The following is a 19,218-nucleotide window of genomic DNA, read 5'->3' as shown; positions in this document are numbered from 1 at the left end:
TCACCCACCCACCCATACCTTGGGGCCTGGTTGCCCTGTGGCACCTGGTTGCCCCCTCTCTCCACGGGAGCCCTGAATAGGAAAAAAGCAAATTTTAGAAGTGAGAGGGGAAGGGAGCCCAGGATTTGAGATCAAGTCCTCTGGGTTCCCGCCCTCCGTGAGTCCCCCTCGTGCCCCACCGGGGACACCAACATAACCCACTCATGACCTCCCCACCATCTCTCCTCTCGCAGCCCCTCCTTCAGCCCTGCCTCCCAAAGCCCAGCGGGGTGGGGAGAGCTCTCTCTTTTCTTACTGGTGGTCCCCGCTCTCCTTCCAGTCCTGGCTGCCCTGCCTTCCCCTGGAAAATAAATCGAGTGAGGGGAGAAACAGAAGAGAGTCATGGTGCAGACACATGACACAAACACAAACGCACCCAGCCACACACCTAGAAAGAGGTCTGCCACCATTTATTCACGGCCTTTTATACACACTCATACGGACACACACAACCAGTGACCCGTGTGACTGCACCATAGGGCGCACACATACAAGTGTTTTCTTCCACGTGGACAGGTCGTTATCACAGCTGCACGGTGTGCACCCATGTGTGCCTGCCATTGTGCCATGCACTGGGCGATCGCGGAGCTCGTCACGCAGCATATCCCTTGCACATGTGTACACTCAGTGTGAACACACACACGCATGGGTCCTGTGAGGACATAGTCCTGATAAACACAACACTTCCCTACACTCAGGTGCGTAACACAGTGTCCATTACACAGCGACAATACACCCACAGCAAAGTAATGCGTGCGTGTATTCACACTCAGTGTGCACAGGAAAGCACACCTGCGTGTGTACCATACCCTTCCACAAACACGTCCATGCCCCTCACACTCATTTATGTCCACAGTCACACAATGTACATGCAGGCACACGCCGTGTTCACCCAGTCACAGCTCACAGACTACAGCACCCAGACACCATCTATTCTGCACTGAGAGGCACATGGGACACACACGCACACGTACGCACGGCACCTGTGTCATAATGCCAGCTGGGGTCACCTACACGTGCACTGCATTGCACGTGGGAAGACGTGTGCACACAGGTGCTTCCAGGCATAGACACAGACACCCAGAGGCCACCCACCGTCGTGCACAGCCACACATGCTGTTCCCCCAGGGAAACCCTTCCCTGTCTGTCCCCCTCGAATCACGACTCACCCGCTTCCCTTTCTCTCCTAGTGGTCCCTGGGGACCAGGAAGGCCAACAGATCCCTGAGTAGAGAGAACGAGAGAGAAGAAGCGGGGGTGAGGCACGGGTGGTGGGCAAGGCTGGCCCCTCACCCCATTTGCCTACCCCATTCTTTCAGACCTTTCCAGACCACCGATTTCAGAAGCTTCTTTGGTCCCTCCAGCCCCAGCGTCCTCCAGGGCAGCGCTCTGCCCTCCTCTCCTCCCAACCTCCCCCTTATTCACTCCACTCCAGCCACACTGGCCTCCTCAATGCTATTCAGGGGACACCAATACCCTCCTGCCCCCCAAGGCCTTTGCACTGGCTGCTCCCTCTGCCGAAAATGCTCTTCTCTCGGGTCCCCACAGAGCCAGCGACTCCTCATCATGTAGATCTCACTCAGATGTCACCGGCTGGCTTCCTGCCCCCTCCTGACCACCACATCCTCCAAGTCATTCTCCGTCTAACCCATCGTCCTACTTTGTTTTGCCACAATATTTGTATTCACCTGCTTACTTATTCAACGTCTGTTTTCCCCACTAGGGACATAGCGCTCTGGTCTTATTCCCCCTGCCTGGCACATAGTAGGTGCTTCCTCAGTGTTTGCTGACTGACTCACTCTCATCCCGCCTGTCCCGCCCATCTGCACGGCAGCCTTTCTCCACCAGCACAGGCTCTGATGTCCCCTCCCACCCCTCACTGTGTTTTCAATCTTATCCACCATTGCACTAGCCGTGTGGCCCTGAACAAATGGCTGAACCCTTCCGAGCATCAGGCTCCTTGTCTGTATCTTGGGGACACCAAAGGTTTTGGTGAGGCTCAAATAGGACAATGCACAAAGTGTTTCACGTGGTGCTTGGTACACAGTAAGTGCTCAAGAAATATCAGCTGTCGTTGTTATTGATGATTATTACTACCTGCTACAGACTGAATGTGCCCCCCACACACTCACATGCTGAAGCCCTAACCCCCGGTGTGATGGTATTTGGAGGTGAGGCGTTTGGGAGATAAGTAAGTCAGGAGGGTGGCGCCCTCACGAATGAGATCACTGCCCTTAAAAAGAGGAGACTAGATCTCTCCCTCTCCCTCTCCCTCCCCCTCTCCCTCCCCCTCTCCCTCTCCCTCTCTCTCCCTCCCTCTCTCTCTCTCACTCCACTTTGTGAAAACACAGAGAGAAGACAGTCATCTACAAACCAGGAAGACAGCCCTCACCAGGACCCAACCAGGCTGCCATTGTTACGGCAGACATTCACCATCCAGAACTGTGAGAAATAAATGTCTGTTGTTTCAGCTACCCGATCTAAGGCATTTTTGTTATCGTTGCTCAAACTAAGACACTGACCTGACATCCCACGCCTCCTCTAATGTATTGCTCGATGCCCAAGACACATTGACTGGCCTTGGCTATGTGGCCTTGCTCTAACTTCCAGAAACTTCTCCTGCAGGCTGAGTTCTATTCTTGGGATGGTGCCCTGAGTTTATTCCCAAACCTATTTATTTCTGTCAGTTGTCCTTGCTCATGGAGTCATGTGACTTAATGAAAGTTTACAAAAACTGATGAAATGTAGGAAGAAAAAGAAAAATGTCCGTCAAATCTGAGTGCGCCAGATTGAGAGAGCAAAAGTGTGGGACTCTGCAAGGATTCTACAAGATTTATTTGCAAGCGTCTTTAAGTTTCTGCCCCACTTTATATAAACAAAAACTATAAATCAGAAGTGATGTAATGTGGGTGTAGCTTTGGCAGAAAGACATGTCTAATCAGTAGCTGCATCCATCAGAACATTGGTAAACAAGGTACATTTTTATATAAGTACATTTTATTGTAAGTAATAACAATTCAAGATATGTAAGATATGTATTTTTATGATTCTCCCCCTTACTGACTTTGAACCAATTTCGATCACACCAAATCAGAAGGATCCTACAGTTTTATCATCATAAAAAAATCATTATTATAATCACATTTGATTATGAAATAGGTATTACCGGTATCACCATTGTGCAACTGAAAAAAAATGGGCTCAAGAGACTTGCCTGGATCACTTAGCAGGTAAGGGGTGGGTATTTGAGCCCAAGTTTGTCTGTTGCCAAAGCCTGTATCTCACGCTGTTTATCAATGATCCATGAGGTGGATAGCTCACCTCCCCAGACCACAGCCCCAATCCCCAGATGTTCCTCAGTCTCTGAACACTGCCTTTGCCCTAATCCAGCCCCCTAGCTTCTCACCTTAGGGCCCGGACGTCCTGGGTAACCTGGGAGACCTGGCATCCCAAGCTTGCCCTGCAGAAAGGTGATGGAACAAAAGTCAGAAGCTCAGAAATTGCAACCTGGAGGTCAGAGGGGAAAGGGCAGTATGGCTGGGGCATGGTGGAAGGGGCAGCAGGGTGAGATTCAGGCAAATATGACTCCTGCCTGCTGGGGGCCTATCCTTGGGCAGCTCACTCAATCGTTCCAAATCTCAGTGTCCTTGTCTGTAAAATGGGGGTTAAATGCCTGTTGCATGTGGTGGTTATGTAGATAAAAATCAGATAATGTGCAGAGAGTTGCTCTGTAACACTGAGCTGGGGAATTAAAGGAGATGATACGCAGGCTAGCAGCCTCCTGGAGTTGGACATAAAAGGGAAGAGAACAGAAGGCAAAGCGTGGGGGAACACCGTGACCATAGGATGAGAAGCTGGAGGGGGTGACCAAGATCCATTCACCTTCTCTCCAGCTGAGCCTGGGGGCCCTTCCTCGCCAGCCAGCCCCTCCTGCCCTTTCAGCCCTTCAGGACCATCCTCTCCCCGGGCCCCTGGAGGTCCGGGATGGCCCTGGAATAGAAAGGAGAGGCCCTGATATCAGTCCCTCTGTCACTCGCACTCCCTCCAGCCCCCTGTCTTATCCCCAGCTCCCCCTGTCTTCCTCAGGTCCCCCAGACCCACCAGCCTCCTTATCTTACCCGATCGCCTTCAAGCCCCCCGTCACCCTTGAAGCCCGGGAAGCCGTCCTCTCCCTGAATGAAAGAGAACAGAGACCAAAGTTCCGGGTTCCAGAGAAGAGACACAGGCAGAGCCCCATGATGAGGGCTCTCCCCACACCCCCTGCAAGGGATCCCCTCCCTTCTCACCTTCTCGCCTTTCTCCCCCTGAAGGCCCCGGTTGCCAGAGGTACCCTGAAAATAAAAAAGCTCTCAGTTTCCTCCCCTGATTAAGAAAGGCCCCAAACTCAGTTCCCTGTCTCAAAACAGCCAGGACAGTCCCCAGAGGATATTCAACTGGAGTGGAGCAGCCTCAGAGAAAATGATCTTTCCCCTGATGTGCAAGAAGCTGCCTCTCCCTGTTCCTTCTCACTAGCAGCCTCCCAAGGTCATCTGTGGGGATGTGCAAGGAAGGCCAAATTTCCAAGTAATTAATTCCCATCTCCCCAGACACTGTGTCCACAGTTCCCTCTGGCAGGAGAAAGATGATGAACGTTCCAGGCACCGGCCTTCCTCTAAAGGCAAAGGAATGTTCCCCATTGTGCTGGCTACAATGTGACTCTGTGTCTGGCAACAAGGCGAGTCTGTGCTTGGCTACAGAGAGATGGCTCAGCGCAAGCCCAGATGCTGCTCATACCAAACTCTGGGCCTGGGTCCCAAGGAAAGCTGTACTTGGCTACATCGTAACTGAGCTCAGAGGCTACAATGAAATTACACTAGGATACCATCTATGTGTTTTGACAATAGCATGACAATTCAATTGACCATAATGTAACTGACCTTGGCAATAATTAGTCTCTGGCTACAATGTAACTAGACCCAGCTCTGTAAGTCTTCATATATGTAACTATGCTTGGCTACAATGTAACTATGAGTTTAGTCACCTACACTATAGCGGCCTCCCAGGTTATAAGGTAACTGAGCTTGCCTACAATGCAAAAATGTGAAGAGCTGGCTCTTGGCTACCACCAAACTGTTCTTAGACCACAGGTAGTGTGTACTTGTACTTGGCTACAATGTAACTGGGCTCAGATACCATATAGATGTGGATTCTGATGTCCCTTGATCAACAGTGCATCTTTATTTAGCCACAGTGTGGCTCTCGGCTTGCCCCCACATGGCTGTTCTTGTAGGTTGTACAGCTCTGGGCTGGTGCTTTACAATAGTCCTCTGCTTGAGTACAAAGTTCTGGCCTGGGCTTGGAGGTGGCATATGTGCTCACAGTGAAATGGGTTCAGCCTCCAATAGGCTGAACTGTTTGCTGCAAGGCGGCGACTACACTGCAATGCTGTCCTTAGGCTGTTCAGGTCCAAGTAACACACATACGTCTATATATTGCTTCTCAGACCCACACCCTGCTCCCACTACACCTTGCCTGGCAGACGGATTCCTCTCATCACACATGCAGATGTTTCTGATGGAGCTGGTTTGCCATTGCCAGTGCTGATGAATCGTCCCTACCTGTAGGCCCCAGGCATCACCTACCTTCACACCCCGAGGTCCAGGATAGCCCAGAGGGCCTGCCGACCCTGGTGGACCCTGAGATGAAGATAAGATTAGTACCAACCTGTTCTTCCCCCTTCCATGTCTTCAGTGCCCTCGGCTCTCTCCTCATTAGCCCCAGACTCCGTCCCCGCCTACCGACCCTCATCCCCAAACCAGCCTCTCTCTTGGTCACTCACCTGGGCCCCTTTCTCTCCTGTGGGGCCCTCATGGCCTGGGTGTCCCTGGGGAAAAAACATTCTAAGTTTTCAGAGACCTACATATACCATCCAAATTCCCAAGCCTCCCCTTTCTTCTTTCTCCTTCTTCCAGCTCCCAATTCTCACCGGAGGGCCATCAGAACCTGTGAGGCCTGGAATTCCTGGGTTTCCAGGGGGACCCTGAAAGATAATGAACAGGAGGAGGAGGAAGAGCAGACAGAGGGTCTCAGAGCCTGGTATTCCACAGGAAGAGCCCTCCTCAGACTAGCAGCTACATCAAAGTTACAGAACAAGCAGATCCCGTGGGCCAGGACATCTATCCCCAGCTCTGCCCAGACTTTCCGTGTGACCCTGGCCAAGCCCCCTCCTCTCTCTGAACCCCAGAAATCCTCCACCTCTGGGAGGGTGTACACAAGGAATGTTTAAACAGTGTGAGGGACACGTTGGGGTGGGGGCTCCCCAGCCACACTGCTTTCTTTAGAAGTACCTCCCACCCATAGGTCCATCTGAAGAAGGATGGGCCTTGGCGGGTATGAGGTGACCCTCTATGTCCTGCAAACAGTTAACAGGCCCAGAGGCAGGGACCTTGGCCCAGCTAAGCCAATCAGATTCTCTCCTAAAATTTATCTGATAAAAATTATGATCAGATGGATTTGGGTAAAGAAACTATAAAGTGATAAGGATCTGGGGACTGAAATGGTGACGAAGCAGCACAAAATCATGTAGAAATGAAAGCTGGGGTAAGGACAGACTAAGATATGTGCAGAAAAAAGCCTGTCTGCAGGGGAGATGGAAACATGTGCAGAACAAAGCTGACACCATGGAACACCGGAGAAAGGGCTTTCCTGACCCATGAGTCTTGGTAATATTTTCTATAATTGGCTTCTGAGGGTTCCCCTGTATCCTGACAATATCCCTCTATGTGATCTAGCTTTGGTGGCTTTCAATTTCTCCCAAGCTACCCTTCCCTAACAATGACACTTTGTAACTCTGGGCTTGCTTAGGGAATGTTGCAATTTATCATTACCCAGGGCTAACAAAAGGGGCCCTGAGGGAAGCTTTTCCTGCTAACAGAGTTGAAACAAGAAGACATTGTGGGGTAGGCAGATAGAACTATCACTCACCTTCTCCCCAGGAATGCCAATGGGTCCCTGGGGGCCAGGGAGACCCTGGGGACATAAAGAGAGAGAGAGAGAGAGCAAAGGAAGACATGAGAAAGGGGTGGTGAGTGCTGTGGTTGAGGAGGCTGGGGGGGGTCTACGACCTTGGGTGACCATCACCACCCCACATTATTGGGAAAGATAGCTCAAACCTGAGACCCAGGATTTCCCTGCTGTCCTGGGGGGCCTGGTTCTCCTGGAGGACCCTGGGGAGAGAGCGGGGATTCTGTGAAGCTGGAAGGGGCTAAGGTTTTGAAGCGTCAGTGAAGTCGAAATGGGGGGGTCATGGAAATACATGCAGACAAGGACATGGGTGGTCACGGGGTCAGAGCGTCAGAAGCACGTACCACATTTCCTTTGGCACCTGGAGCACCATCAATTCCAACTACACCCTGGGGGAGGAGAGGCTGTGAGACCGGGGCAGACACACACACAGGAGCCTGTGTCTGAGACACTGTGAGGTACAGGTGGAAAGGTGAGTGAGCAGAGAAGAACTCAGGCAACAGGTGTGGACATGCAGAGGAGAACGGCGAGAAGACAGGCAGAGATGTGGAGAGACGTTGACATTCTCACCGGGAATCCCAGGGGGCCCGGGGAGCCTCTAGAGCCTATCAGTCCTCTGGGGCCCTGCAAAGAAGTAGGAACATTATTCCAGCATCACTGCTCGGAGGCCACATGAGTCCTGACTTCTGTCCCTTGGGCCAGGCAAGGGGTCCAGGGGTCCTTGATACTCACCGGCTCCCCAGCCTGGCCAGTGGGTCCCGGAGGTCCCTCTGCTCCCTGTAGGAAAGCATCATCATTTGGGAAGGAGGGAGTACGACCCTCAGAGAACCACCTTCCCTCATCTGGGCAGCCCTTTCCAGGGGATCCCAGAGTCAGAGCATGTGGCAGGGTCTAGCTGACTGAGTACATGTGGTTTGATTCAGATCCCTGACCCTACACCTGGACCTGCCATCCTAAATCTTACCTCCTAACTCCTGTGCTCACCCCCAGCTCTCAGTCTGTCTCTCTGAGCCTCATGGGGGCCTCCTGGCCGTCCAGGGCAGTCCGTCACCCCCTCATCCTGTCTCCCGGATACTCTACTCCTCTCTGACTCTCATTCTGGCTTTCTAGCTTCCAAACCATTCCCTAACTCTTCCAAACTTACCTTCGCACCATCTTCTCCCGGGGGACCAGGCTGCCCCACGTGGCCAAAGTCACCCTGCAGTGAGGAACAGAAGGGAGCTCAGAATGGAAAGGTCAGGTGGAGACTAGTCCCCCCGCACCCCCCCAGGAAAGGAGATGGGGCATGAAGGGAGAGGACTCACACACAGGGCTAGAGACTCTGAGAATGGGGGTGGGGGGCGAGTGTGAATACTGGAAGGGCACGTGGGCATGGGGAGGGGCCTCACACACTCACCCTGTGGCCCTTCTCACCAGGCAGCCCTGGCAGCCCGTCAAAGCCCCGATCACCCTACACAAAGAGACACCCGCTGAGCCTTGAATCCTTGACCCTGACGGTCCCTCCAAGTCCAGTCCTGGTCCCATCACCTACCTTAGGTCCCGTGTCCCCTGGGAGGCCCCGAGCCCCATCTGCTCCAGAGCGGCCCTGTGGGGGAGGTGACATCATCAAGATACCGACCACCATTTATGGAGCACCTTCCTCATGCGGAGTCTTGTGCTGGGGGCTTCTTTCTGTATGAATTGAACCTTCCACGTATATCTCAAACCCATCCATTATTCTTTTTAGCCATTGCCCTTTCACTAACCCAAGTCACCATCATCACAGAACCCTCGTCTTCAGCCTCCACGAACTGCTCTGCTGTACATTTCTCACAGCACTGCAAACTGTCTGGAATTACCTTGTTCGTCATTGGTCCCAATGTGCCAGACTTCTCTTTTGCACATGCTGCTCCATCTACTTGGAACGCATTTCCTTTCCTGTTTCCTTAGATCTCAGTTCAAGCCCCATTCCCTCTGGCAAGTCCTTCCTGACTCTGTGACCTGGCCAGATTCTTTGGTCACATACTCAGAGGAGCTTCCATTCTCTGTCCTCTGCTCTTATCCCACCAATGACACCAGCAGACCCTGTGGCACAAAGCCGAGGCTCCTGTTCGGTACTAAGTGATGGATAAGGCATGACCTGAGAACCTACGAGTCACTCACCATCTTGCCCTCTCGGCCAGGGGGCCCGACTGGTCCCTGAAGGCCTCGGGGACCCTAGAAGCAAAAGAAAAAGGGGATGTAAAGAAGAACAAGGAGGAGGAAGGACTGATTTAAATCATTCCCTAGGAAGGGCAGTAATTGCGAGCATATCCCCAGCCCCGTTGTCATTTTCCTCAACTAGCACTTTACCCCATGGCCCTGGGGGAAGACCCTTCCCGTGCAATCCTGTCCCCACCTCCACCAGTCTCACCTGTGGCCCCATGTCTCCCATCTCTCCTTTCAGACCTGGATATCCAGGAAGACCCTTGGAAGAAGAGATGGGGTAATGAGATGAGAGTAGGTCCCCCTCTCCACGGATGGATCTCCCTCCTCCATGCCGCCTCCTTACTCACCACAGGGCCTGGGCGCCCAGTGAGCCCCACCGGGCCAGGGGGGCCTTTCATAGAGAGCTGGAAAGACAGAAGGCGACAGAGCCTCAGGGCTCCCACAAGGCCCCCAACACCCCCCAAAGGAACCTTCAGAAGACAAATACTTGTCTGTGTCCTGACGAGCCCTTGGTGATCCCTCGTCTCCCGAGGTCCTCCCACAACCCCCTGCCGGGCCCGACTGTCCTCCACAAACCTGAGCCTGTTGCAGCACTGCCTGAGCCTGGGCCTGCTGGAAGGAGACTGGGGGTCCTTTGAAGGAGCCACTTGCAAACTGGAACTAGGAGACAACTGGTAGTGAGGGGAGCCCCAAAGCGAGGCCCCCCACCCAAGGCTGTGCCACGCTGTCTTCTTCTTACCGGCATCATGATGACAGTGCCTGGGAGGCCCCGGATCCCATCAATGCCAGGGATTCCCGGGAGGCCAGCAGGGCCCTGAGAGAGAGAGAGAGAGAGAGAAACAGAGAGGCAGGAGGGCACAGAGAGAGGCAGCTCAGAGAGATGAAGGAGGAGAGGGAAGAGAGACAGAGAGTGGCGGAGACAGAGAAATGGAGTGAGGGAGGCAAGGAGACAAAGATGAGGCAGAGACAGAGATGGAGGCAGGGAGACAGTGTCATAAAAAGTGGCAGAGACAGAAACAGAGAGAGAGACCGACAGACGAGAGATAAAGAAACAGAGACACAGATACATAGGGAGAAAAACAGAGATGAAAGACACTCAGAGACAGAGACAGACAGAGGGAGAAAAGCGGGAGACAGGCGCCCAGAGACAGAAGGGGAGCCAGAGTGACATTCACCGATGGAGAGAAAGACGAGCAGGATGGGTCAGTGCCAGCTCCAGGATGGTGTAGACATTCTTACTCCCAACTTCAGCTCCGCAGCCCAAACCCTCACTCCCCAGAAGGGTATGCCCTGGGGGAGTCTCTTACCAGTAGACCAGGGTCCCCCGGGAATCCTGGGGGTCCAGGAGGGCCTGAGGGGCCAACCACCCCCTGTTGAGGACAGAGGAATGGAGGTCATGAGAAGTGCAAAGTTTGAACCAGGCTGGCTTCTGGCCCACTCTTGACCCTGGTCCCATGCTGAGCTCCCCACCCCACCACTGAGCCATTCCTGGTCCCCTAATACTATGCTGACCCACATCAAACCCCTCTGTACCCCAATTCCTGTTTTGACTCATCCTTTAAGCCTCAAATGTCCAATAGTCTTCAAATGACCTGGCAATATTACAACTCAACGCCTCATCCCAGGGGCTTAAACACCCCAACTGGAAAAGAAAAACAGGAAGCGGGAAATGCAGCCATGACTCACTCGGGCTCCTGGGGCTCCTGGAGGTCCCTCAAACTGCTGTCCCTGAAGGAGAATTAAGTGTGACCCCCATTCTAGCCCAGATCCCAGTACTTCCTCCCAGCCCAGGCCCCTCACCTGTTCAATCACTGCGGGTTCTCCTTTTGCTCCCTTCTCCCCAGCGCCCTGGGATGACAGTGGAGAGAAAAGAGACATGAGCCCGGGACTCAGACACAGAACTCCCAGTTAACTGGTCTCACACTCATCACACACACACACACACACACACACACACACGCTTAAAGTCCATCCTTTGAGCTGCCTTTGCTGTCCTTTCTTCAACCGGTAAGTTTTGAGCAGCTCAGCTTCCAGCTGCAGCCTGGCCATGCTGTGTCAAGGGGAAGAGCACCAACTCTAGGGTGCTATTGGGCAACTTATTCAGCTTCTATGGCCTCCCCTGCAAAGTCGGGGCGTACATGTGATTGTATCTGTCCCATGAAAATATGAGTAAGTTACAACAATGTTTGGCACATAACAGGCACTCAGGTAAGTTAGTTAGAATTCTTCACCTCGTCCCGGCTCCAACACCAAGGTGAGAACCTGGGCTCCGTTTTCTATCTGCATTATTTTCCAAAGCAATTTCACCTGATTCCTTGGCTAAAGATAGCATCTCTGTGTTGATGAATTCCAAGTCTTTATCGCCAGCCTAGACCATGTTCCTTGAACTATTCTAACCAATCACCCACTTAACATCTCCATTTGGATGCCAAGCAGGGGTGGCCAAGTTAGCACATCCAAATGAGACGCCTGACACTTTCCACACCCTCCTCCCTCAGACTTCCCCATCTTACTCCACGGTCCCATCAGGTACGGACCCAGTCATGCTTTGTATCTTTCTTCACCTGCAGCAGCAAGACCAAAATGGTGCATGGCCCAAATCTGTCCACTTTTCTCTATCCCCATCCCCACCGCCCTCATCCGGGTCACCACCCTCTCTCTGTTGCAGAGACTGCCGGTTTCCTTGCTGCCCCTCTGGCTCCCCCTACAGGCCATATGCTGTTCAGCAGCCAGAGGAGTTTTTAAACTCCAGATCCCGTTCCATCTTCCGTGTGGCTTCTCATCGGGCTTAGACTACCAGTCGAATGAATCATACTACCCACAGAACCGTCTATTAGCACAATGCCTGTCACATTAGCACAGTGTCTATCCATAAATATTTATCAACTGCACTGGGGGTGGGAAGGCATTCTAGGCAAAATAAAAAGAAGGAGAGAGAGAGAGAGAGAGAGAGAGAGAGAGAGAGAGAGAGAGAGAGAGAGAGAGAATGTAGCCATGTGTGGCTCTAGGCAGGAGGCCCTCCCCCTGCACGTTATTCAGCCACCCAGACTCACAGGAAAGATCTGGAACTGAGCCCGCGATGACTGTTCTGCTGCTCGGAAGTCAGGGCCCATGATGGGGCCACCTCCTTCCTCATCCTCTATGGCTAACTCGGTCTCCAGGGTTCCCAGTTCGGTTCCACTGCCTGGGTCCAGCCCCTTCCGAGAACATGGGGACAGACCAGTTTGCCCCCGACCTCCTCGCTGTCTGCCAGCGCCACTGCCCAGGGACCTTCCCTTCCAGCCCCATCCATTTCCCACCAACCTCTAGGACGGTGACATTGCGATCAATAGTCACAGTAGTGGTGATGACCAAGGCTGTGGGAAGTGGAGGCAGAGTCGGAGCTGGTGTCTCTGTTTTGGGGGTGTCAAGGGAGGTCTGGAGAAAGGACGAGGGAGTATCAGGTCTGGGGTCAGGCCAATCAAGACAAAAGGGAGGCAAAAGAGGAGCGAGGCCCTTCACCCCAGCACCCTGTCTGGGGAAGGGGACGTAGGAGGATTCCCAAAACACAGCAGAATGACGTGGGGAGGAGACTGGCCCCTACAAGCAAAGCTGTGCCGGCTGCACAAGGACAACCAGCAGGGCACCCTCTTGTATGGAGGAGGAGGGGGGCTGGGAGGCCTGGACGGCAGCGTGGGGCTGGCTCCAGAGCCCAGTGGTCAGGTTCAAGGTCCAGCACTGAGGGCCAGGCTCCCAGAAGCCTATCCCACATGTCCTCTCCCAAAGCAGAGCTCAGCGGTCAGCCAGCCAGGCCACAGTCAGAGAGGGAGTGGTAGCTCCTCCTGGCCTGGACAACTGCAGAGGAACGGGGTCAAGAGCACAAAGAAGGAAGTGGGGACCCAGGTGAGGGGCTGAGACGGGAAAGGAGAGGGGTAGGCTGCTCCTGCTGTCCTTGCTCTGGGCCTGAAATAAAAACCTCTTTCTCCCACTGATACTGAGAACAAATGTAATGCAACCAGGGACCCCACCTAACCAAGGAACCCAGCCAATGGCCTTCACTAGCGACCCCTACCCAGTGACTCCCCAACTAATGACCCCCACCTATGACCCCTGAATCGTGATCTTTACTAAGAGACCTACCCAATGACCCCCAAAGAATACCCCCATCCTTGGCCCCCCACCAGTTATTCCTATACCCAGTGACCTGTCAGTGGCCCCCCCCAATTAGTGACTCGATCAATGACTCCAACCAGTTATTCTCCCATTCAGTGATCTCCACAACCAATGACCCCAAACGGTGACACCCCCACAATAAGCACTGACTAGTGACCCCCCAACTCATAAGCCCCATCAGTGACCCCTAATCAATTACTCCCCCAACCAGGGCTTTTCCAACAATGAATAAGTGAGCCCGAATAGTGCTCCCCAAACAATGAACCCCCAACACCAAACAGTGATTCCAATGGCCGATGACCCATCAGTGACTTCCCAAACAATATGAACCCCAGAAAGTCACTCCTCCAACTAGGCCTTCCAATCAGTGATCTCCCATGGATGACCTGCTCAAGTAATGACCCCCAACAATGACCCCCCCATGATCCCTAAACTAGTGATACCAATAACACCAACAGCGGCCTCTATCAATGTCCTGCAACAATGAACCCCAGTAGGAAACCCCCAAACATTGAGGTCAATCAATATCTCCCTACAGTGACCCCTCCCAACCCCGACAAGCAATCTCTATCAGGGAGGTCAAATCGTGCCCTCCAGTTCCAATTAATGACTCCCCAATAACCCCACAATGACCCCAAACAGTCAACCCCAAGCAATGACACACTAACTAGTCATTCACCCCAGCTGCCCTTAAAGAGCCACCCTCATCAGGAGCCCTCTAATAATAAGGTACTCCTCTGGGTGTGTCCCCTCCCGCTGGAGCCCCAGAACTGGAGGTTGGGGGTCCGAGATGCAAGAGCTCAGAAGACAGGACCAGCCCCGCTGCCTGCCCCCAGTCATCAGTCAGCTAAGAGAAATCAAAGGTCAGGGATTGGAGACTAGAAGCAGAGACCTTGGATGAGACGCCAGTGGTCAGTGGGGATCAGAGACCAGAAGTCAGACAGTCAAAGAGCAGAGGTGAGATCCCACAGGTCACTTACCTGGTTCTCCAGAAAGCCAAGAGATGGAGCCACCGTCAAAGTCTCCTTGTTCTTCTTCTTCCTGCCCTTCCCCTTACGACCTCGCCCTTTTTTCTTCCCTTTTCCTTTCCCCTTCCGTCGAGGGGGCGGGGATTCCGGCTCAGCCTGGGGGACCTGGGATGAGTACCCCAATCAGTCCCAGAGGCCCTCAGTGGAGGCCCCATCACTCAGATCACCTGGGACCGTGCTGGCACATGATCCATGGGTCCTGCATTTTGAAGCCAGGGCTTACTCAGCCTTGTGAGCATGGGTCAAGGTCAATCATATGATCTGAGGCCAAAGGTCATTCAGTTATGTGACCTGAGGTCAAGGTCACTCATGCCTATCTATGATCTGTTCGAGGGCAGGGGTCACTTAGCCCCATGGATGGGGATCAGAGTATATTTATTCCTGAGGCCTGGAGCCGGGGATGACAGCCTGTGACGTCAGGACAAGCGTCTCACTCACCCCTGCAGCTGTAGGGTTCAGGTGGTCACAGCCAGGAAGATACTGGTCGCAGGCCTGGAAGGCAGCCTGAGGGTCTGGGCTTATCATCAGCTCCTGAATATCTCCCTGGAGAGAGAATGGGGGTCAGGGAAGGGGGCACAGGCTGACTCTGACCCCCATTCCGAACACTGAGGCTTGGTGTTTCTCCACCCAGAGTACCCTAAGTATAAGGAGAGGGGGGGTCCCACCACAGCCCCCGCGATCACTCTGGCCCTCAAAACAGAGAAAGAAGATTCTATCAGGATCACAGCAAATCACAACCACAAACCACACCCCACAACATCCGTTCCATCAGAGGCATATTTGTTCCTTCACTCGCAGGCACATGGTGACACCTACTGTGCGCCAGGCGCCCTTCAAGGCACTGGGAAGAAGGAGCAGAACAAGATGGAGGAGGTCACTGGCCTCCTGGAGGTGACATGCACCACAATCACACACAGCAGTCACCAGCCACAGTCACCACACCAAGAACACACCTGTCACACAGCCATACTACAGTATGCCTTGCCGGCACCCACCAGCACAACCGCCCTGCATCCCATCACACACCACAACAGGTGAGGTCACGCATCACAATCTCTTCCTCCTACCACAAGACAAGTACGTGCCATCACAAATCGTTTCGTGGCTCTATAATCTCACAGTCACACACAGCAAAGAAGCACGATGGTGCGTGGGGCCCCTCCTCTCCGGGTGCCAGGTGGGAGCTGGACATCTCCCTTCTCCAATCTCTTCTGTGGATAAAACTTGCTCCTGCCTTCTGCCTCAGTTTCCCCTATCACTGAAGCCCTACCTCAAAAGTCTCCTCCCCAAGGTCCTGGGTCCCCAGCACAGTGAGTCCAGCTGTACTGATGAATCGAGGCCCATGGCCCAATGTGGGGGGCTGAGGCTCACAGTCTGCCACCAGGGTCACCATGCCTCCATCCACACTGACTGCCATACGGTGCCACCTGCAGGGAAACCGCCTCAGTGGGGGTGCTTCTCACCCCACCCTTCCTTACACCCCCCCTCTCCCTATACTTACCTGCCATCCGTGAGGTTGACCTGCTGGGGGAGGGGACTGAATGGGTCACCTAGGAGGTGCAGAGCTGGCCCCAGCGCCAGGCCCAGCTGCCGGGCACCAAGTTCATCATAAATGGATAAAATGACAGACTGATTGGCTGGCTGACCCCGCAGAGTGATGAGCACGGAGAAGTTCTCAGGAAAGAGTCCCTCTGATGGGGGGACAAAGGGAAAGGGGCCGCTCAGATGACCTGGCAAAGACCTGTGCCCCCGGGACGACTGCCCCAGCCACTCCTGCCCTGACTCACCTGGAAAGAGCCTCCACGTGGGGACGCCTAGCGTGCTGGCCTTGCCCACCCTGTATGCCCGGTCACCTTCTGGGACCCTCTGGGGGCAGAGGCCAGGCCCCTCAGGGACCCCAGCCTGGCCCCCCCGCACGCCCAGCGCCTTCAGCACGTCCACAGTATCTGCAGAAAGAAGCCAGGGTGCAGGGCAGTTAGAACAAGGCCACGTCTCCACGTGAGTGGCTCAGGTTTGGGAACTCAGCCCCCACACTGTGTTTGTGGGTCAGGGTGAAGAAGCAGATCTGGGACCTGCACCCCCTCCCTTGATGACCCCACAGCTGTTCCGGCCTCATCAGCCTGTTGACTCCTGTTTTGTTGGGGGTTTTTGGGTTTTTTTGTTTTTTTGTTTTTCCCTCTTGGTTTTGGTGAGGGAAAAAAAAACACTGACCTAGTTCTGGGATGAATCAAAGCTTCCTGGCCTGAGCCCCAGAGCCAGGCTGTCCCCCTCTCTGCACTCCCCCGCACCAGCTCCCTGGGGCTGCTCCCCCGGCCTGAAGCCCCCTTGCCAGGGGAAACCCACTTGAAGAGGAGGGGCTCCGTGGACATTCTCCCCCACGTCCTTTCTTTGACCGCCACCTCCTCTGACTTCTTCCTTCTGACTTCCTCCTTGACCACCTTCACCCATAACCTCTTCCCTTCGACCACGGCCACTTCAGGTCTCCTCCTGCTGACTACTCTTTCTCTGAACAGCCCCACTGACTTCTCTGTCCTCCGACCCCTCTGACCCCCTTCCTTGGCCTGACCCTAACCTCCTCCCTCTGACTCGCCACTCTCTGATCTCCTTCCTCTCACTTCTCTGATTCCCTCCTCTGCCCTTCTCCCTCTGCCTACCCGTCTCCTCCATCTGACCTGGACCTCCTCTTTATCTCCCTCCCTGACTTCCTCCTGAAGACCACCTTTCTCTGACAACCTCCTACCTGCCTCCCTCTGACCCTCTGGGAGTGGTCTGGCCCAACAAGATCCTAAGCCAGGCTCTCCTACCAGCCCCACCCCACGCAGCCCAGCCAGGGCTAAGTGGAACCACATGGCTTGGGCAGGAATGGGTGGGGCTTCCCCGGGTCCACAGCCCCTGCCTGATCGCCCCTCCCCCCAGCAAACTGTCCCACTGACCCCTGACCCAACTTCTCGGCAGGAGCCAGATTCTGTCAAATCTGCCCATGACCTCACCCCGGGGGTGGCTCTGCTGATCTCACTGCTGGGAGCCAGGGGAGGGGGCTAGACTCGGGGGAGATAGAGGTTTGGATGAGGGACCCCCAACCCAGCTCCTGGCTCAGACTCCTCCTTCTCCAGACCCCTCAGAGCCCTATTCCAGCCTCAGCTCTCTCTTGCCCCCAAGCTCATTCTGCTTTCTTTCTTCTCTCCCCCTCCCCACCCTCTCTCTGTCCCACTTTCTGTCTCGATCTTTCCAGGTCTCTGTGTCCAACTCTGAATCAGTTTCTCTCTCTCTCTCTCTCTCTCTCTCTCTCTCTCTCTCTCTCTCTCTCTCTCCCCCTCCCATCCCTCCCTCCCTCTCTGTATTCATTTGTTCTCCCATCTGTCTCTCTCTGCATATCTCTTTCTCAGTGCCTATCTCTCTGTATCTCTGTGTGTGGACTACTCTCCCCATGTCAGTCTCTCTCTCTCCAGGTGCCCCCTCAACCCTGCTGCCATCACCAGCCCCATCTCTAGTTGCTTGTGCTGTGGCTGGGCTGTCATTAAGCGGTATTTGGGTTACAGCCCCCTAGAGTAAGCTCTGGGCTCCCAGGCTCTGCTGACCACAAGGGTCACGCCCCCATGGACTGGCCATCCCAGCTGCTCCCTCTCCAGGCTAGGGCCCAGGGGAAGGCTGAGACTCATGACCCCACTCAGCGTGGCTCTCCCAGGCTCTCCCCTCTCCCAGACCCCAGTCTCTACGCAGTGGGAAAGGGTCTCCCCTTGAGCAATTGTTCATTCGTACTTAAAGAGTCCTTCCCAGCATCTAACCCAAATGTCTCCTGCTTCAATCTTGTGTGCCTTCTGCAATGACCTTTCAGAAACTGACTGCCTTTTCTTTTCATGGCTGGCTTCTTGACAAGGAGACACACAAGAGGCATTGAGTCCTGCCTGCAAAAGTCAGGGGGTGAGAGTCTGTCAAGGACTTTCCCCCAGTCTCTCCCTTGTGAGGTCGAGCGAGATCTGGGATGTGGAGGCAGGCAGGCAGGGACCAGGCTGCAAACATGGCTGGGATCCCTTCAGAAGTGTAAGAGAACATAGGTGTGAGTGCCTGTGTAAACGTGTATATGTGCTACTATGCACATGCGTGATACTGTGCATGTGTGTGACTCTATCTGGACCAGGAAATGGCTGAATGTGTGATCTGTGGTGTGTCAATAAGTGTGAGTATTTGGCCTATGATGGAAAGAGTAGGTTCAGTTCTTTGACTTGTGGCTGTGTGTTCGCGTGAGTCAGCGTTCTGGCAGTGAAGTCACGCAGGTAAGTCTGCGATTGTAATGGTTCAGACTGGAGATGGGGGAGTGGTTATATGTGAGAGTGTGGCCAAGTCGGCGAGTGGGTGACTTGTGCATGTCACTGTGTTGTGTGGATGCCAGTGGAAGCATGTGTGAGAGTTTGAAAGCGTAGGAGGGTGACAAAAGCCATGACCGTGTGGCGGGTGGTTGAAGGGATTGCCTAGGCGTGGGCACCGGTGTTTAACATTCCTGGTGTCCCAGAGGGCCTGTATTCCGAATGATTGCCCGAGATTGCACGGCTGTGTGGATGTGTGAGCGTGGGAATGGGGCATAGGCCAATGTGGGATTATCCACGGAAGCAGGCACCTCCCTGGACTTCAGAGACAGTGAGAAAACGGTGTGAATGTTTTGTGTGTGTGTGTGTGTGTGTGTTGGGGGCTGAGTTCACCTTATGGAGGGACTTCCGAGAGGGCCTGGCCTGGGGTCTTTCAGACCAAAGCCTTCTCCATCACTACTTGAGGGACCACGACCTTCCCAAACCCTGGGTGCCCCGCACCCGGCA

At 54.0% G+C, this 19,218-nt stretch overlaps 1 protein-coding gene across 1 annotated transcript in view; it reads right to left on the bottom strand.

Moving 5' to 3' along the window:
- Positions 1 to 19,218, bottom strand: part of COL5A3 (collagen type V alpha 3 chain) — a 35,780-nt gene that overhangs the window by 15,528 nt on the left and 1,034 nt on the right. The window contains exons 2-34 of the mRNA XM_033135043.1: positions 16,195 to 16,353; positions 15,909 to 16,098; positions 15,678 to 15,834; positions 14,846 to 14,950; positions 14,360 to 14,512; positions 12,531 to 12,644; positions 12,281 to 12,424; positions 11,028 to 11,075; positions 10,914 to 10,955; positions 10,535 to 10,597; positions 9,967 to 10,041; positions 9,804 to 9,887; positions 9,575 to 9,631; positions 9,433 to 9,486; positions 9,183 to 9,236; positions 8,572 to 8,625; positions 8,437 to 8,490; positions 8,185 to 8,238; positions 7,773 to 7,817; positions 7,611 to 7,664; positions 7,385 to 7,429; positions 7,190 to 7,243; positions 7,002 to 7,046; positions 6,004 to 6,057; positions 5,857 to 5,901; positions 5,660 to 5,713; positions 4,325 to 4,369; positions 4,157 to 4,210; positions 3,921 to 4,028; positions 3,445 to 3,498; positions 1,209 to 1,262; positions 296 to 340; positions 19 to 72 (exon numbers count right to left, since the gene is read on the bottom strand). Of these exons, the coding sequence (XP_032990934.1) occupies positions 19 to 72; positions 296 to 340; positions 1,209 to 1,262; positions 3,445 to 3,498; positions 3,921 to 4,028; positions 4,157 to 4,210; positions 4,325 to 4,369; positions 5,660 to 5,713; positions 5,857 to 5,901; positions 6,004 to 6,057; positions 7,002 to 7,046; positions 7,190 to 7,243; positions 7,385 to 7,429; positions 7,611 to 7,664; positions 7,773 to 7,817; positions 8,185 to 8,238; positions 8,437 to 8,490; positions 8,572 to 8,625; positions 9,183 to 9,236; positions 9,433 to 9,486; positions 9,575 to 9,631; positions 9,804 to 9,887; positions 9,967 to 10,041; positions 10,535 to 10,597; positions 10,914 to 10,955; positions 11,028 to 11,075; positions 12,281 to 12,424; positions 12,531 to 12,644; positions 14,360 to 14,512; positions 14,846 to 14,950; positions 15,678 to 15,834; positions 15,909 to 16,098; positions 16,195 to 16,353 (2,471 nt within the window). The remainder of the gene's footprint in view (positions 1 to 18; positions 73 to 295; positions 341 to 1,208; positions 1,263 to 3,444; positions 3,499 to 3,920; positions 4,029 to 4,156; positions 4,211 to 4,324; positions 4,370 to 5,659; positions 5,714 to 5,856; positions 5,902 to 6,003; positions 6,058 to 7,001; positions 7,047 to 7,189; positions 7,244 to 7,384; positions 7,430 to 7,610; positions 7,665 to 7,772; positions 7,818 to 8,184; positions 8,239 to 8,436; positions 8,491 to 8,571; positions 8,626 to 9,182; positions 9,237 to 9,432; positions 9,487 to 9,574; positions 9,632 to 9,803; positions 9,888 to 9,966; positions 10,042 to 10,534; positions 10,598 to 10,913; positions 10,956 to 11,027; positions 11,076 to 12,280; positions 12,425 to 12,530; positions 12,645 to 14,359; positions 14,513 to 14,845; positions 14,951 to 15,677; positions 15,835 to 15,908; positions 16,099 to 16,194; positions 16,354 to 19,218) is intronic.

The sequence above is a fragment of the Rhinolophus ferrumequinum genome, chromosome 18 (assembly GCF_004115265.2).
Source record: "Rhinolophus ferrumequinum isolate MPI-CBG mRhiFer1 chromosome 18, mRhiFer1_v1.p, whole genome shotgun sequence".
Taxonomy (NCBI): domain Eukaryota; kingdom Metazoa; phylum Chordata; class Mammalia; order Chiroptera; family Rhinolophidae; genus Rhinolophus; species Rhinolophus ferrumequinum.
The sequence above is the reverse complement of the archived record's forward strand: the minus strand, read 5'-3'. Positions and strand labels throughout refer to the sequence as shown.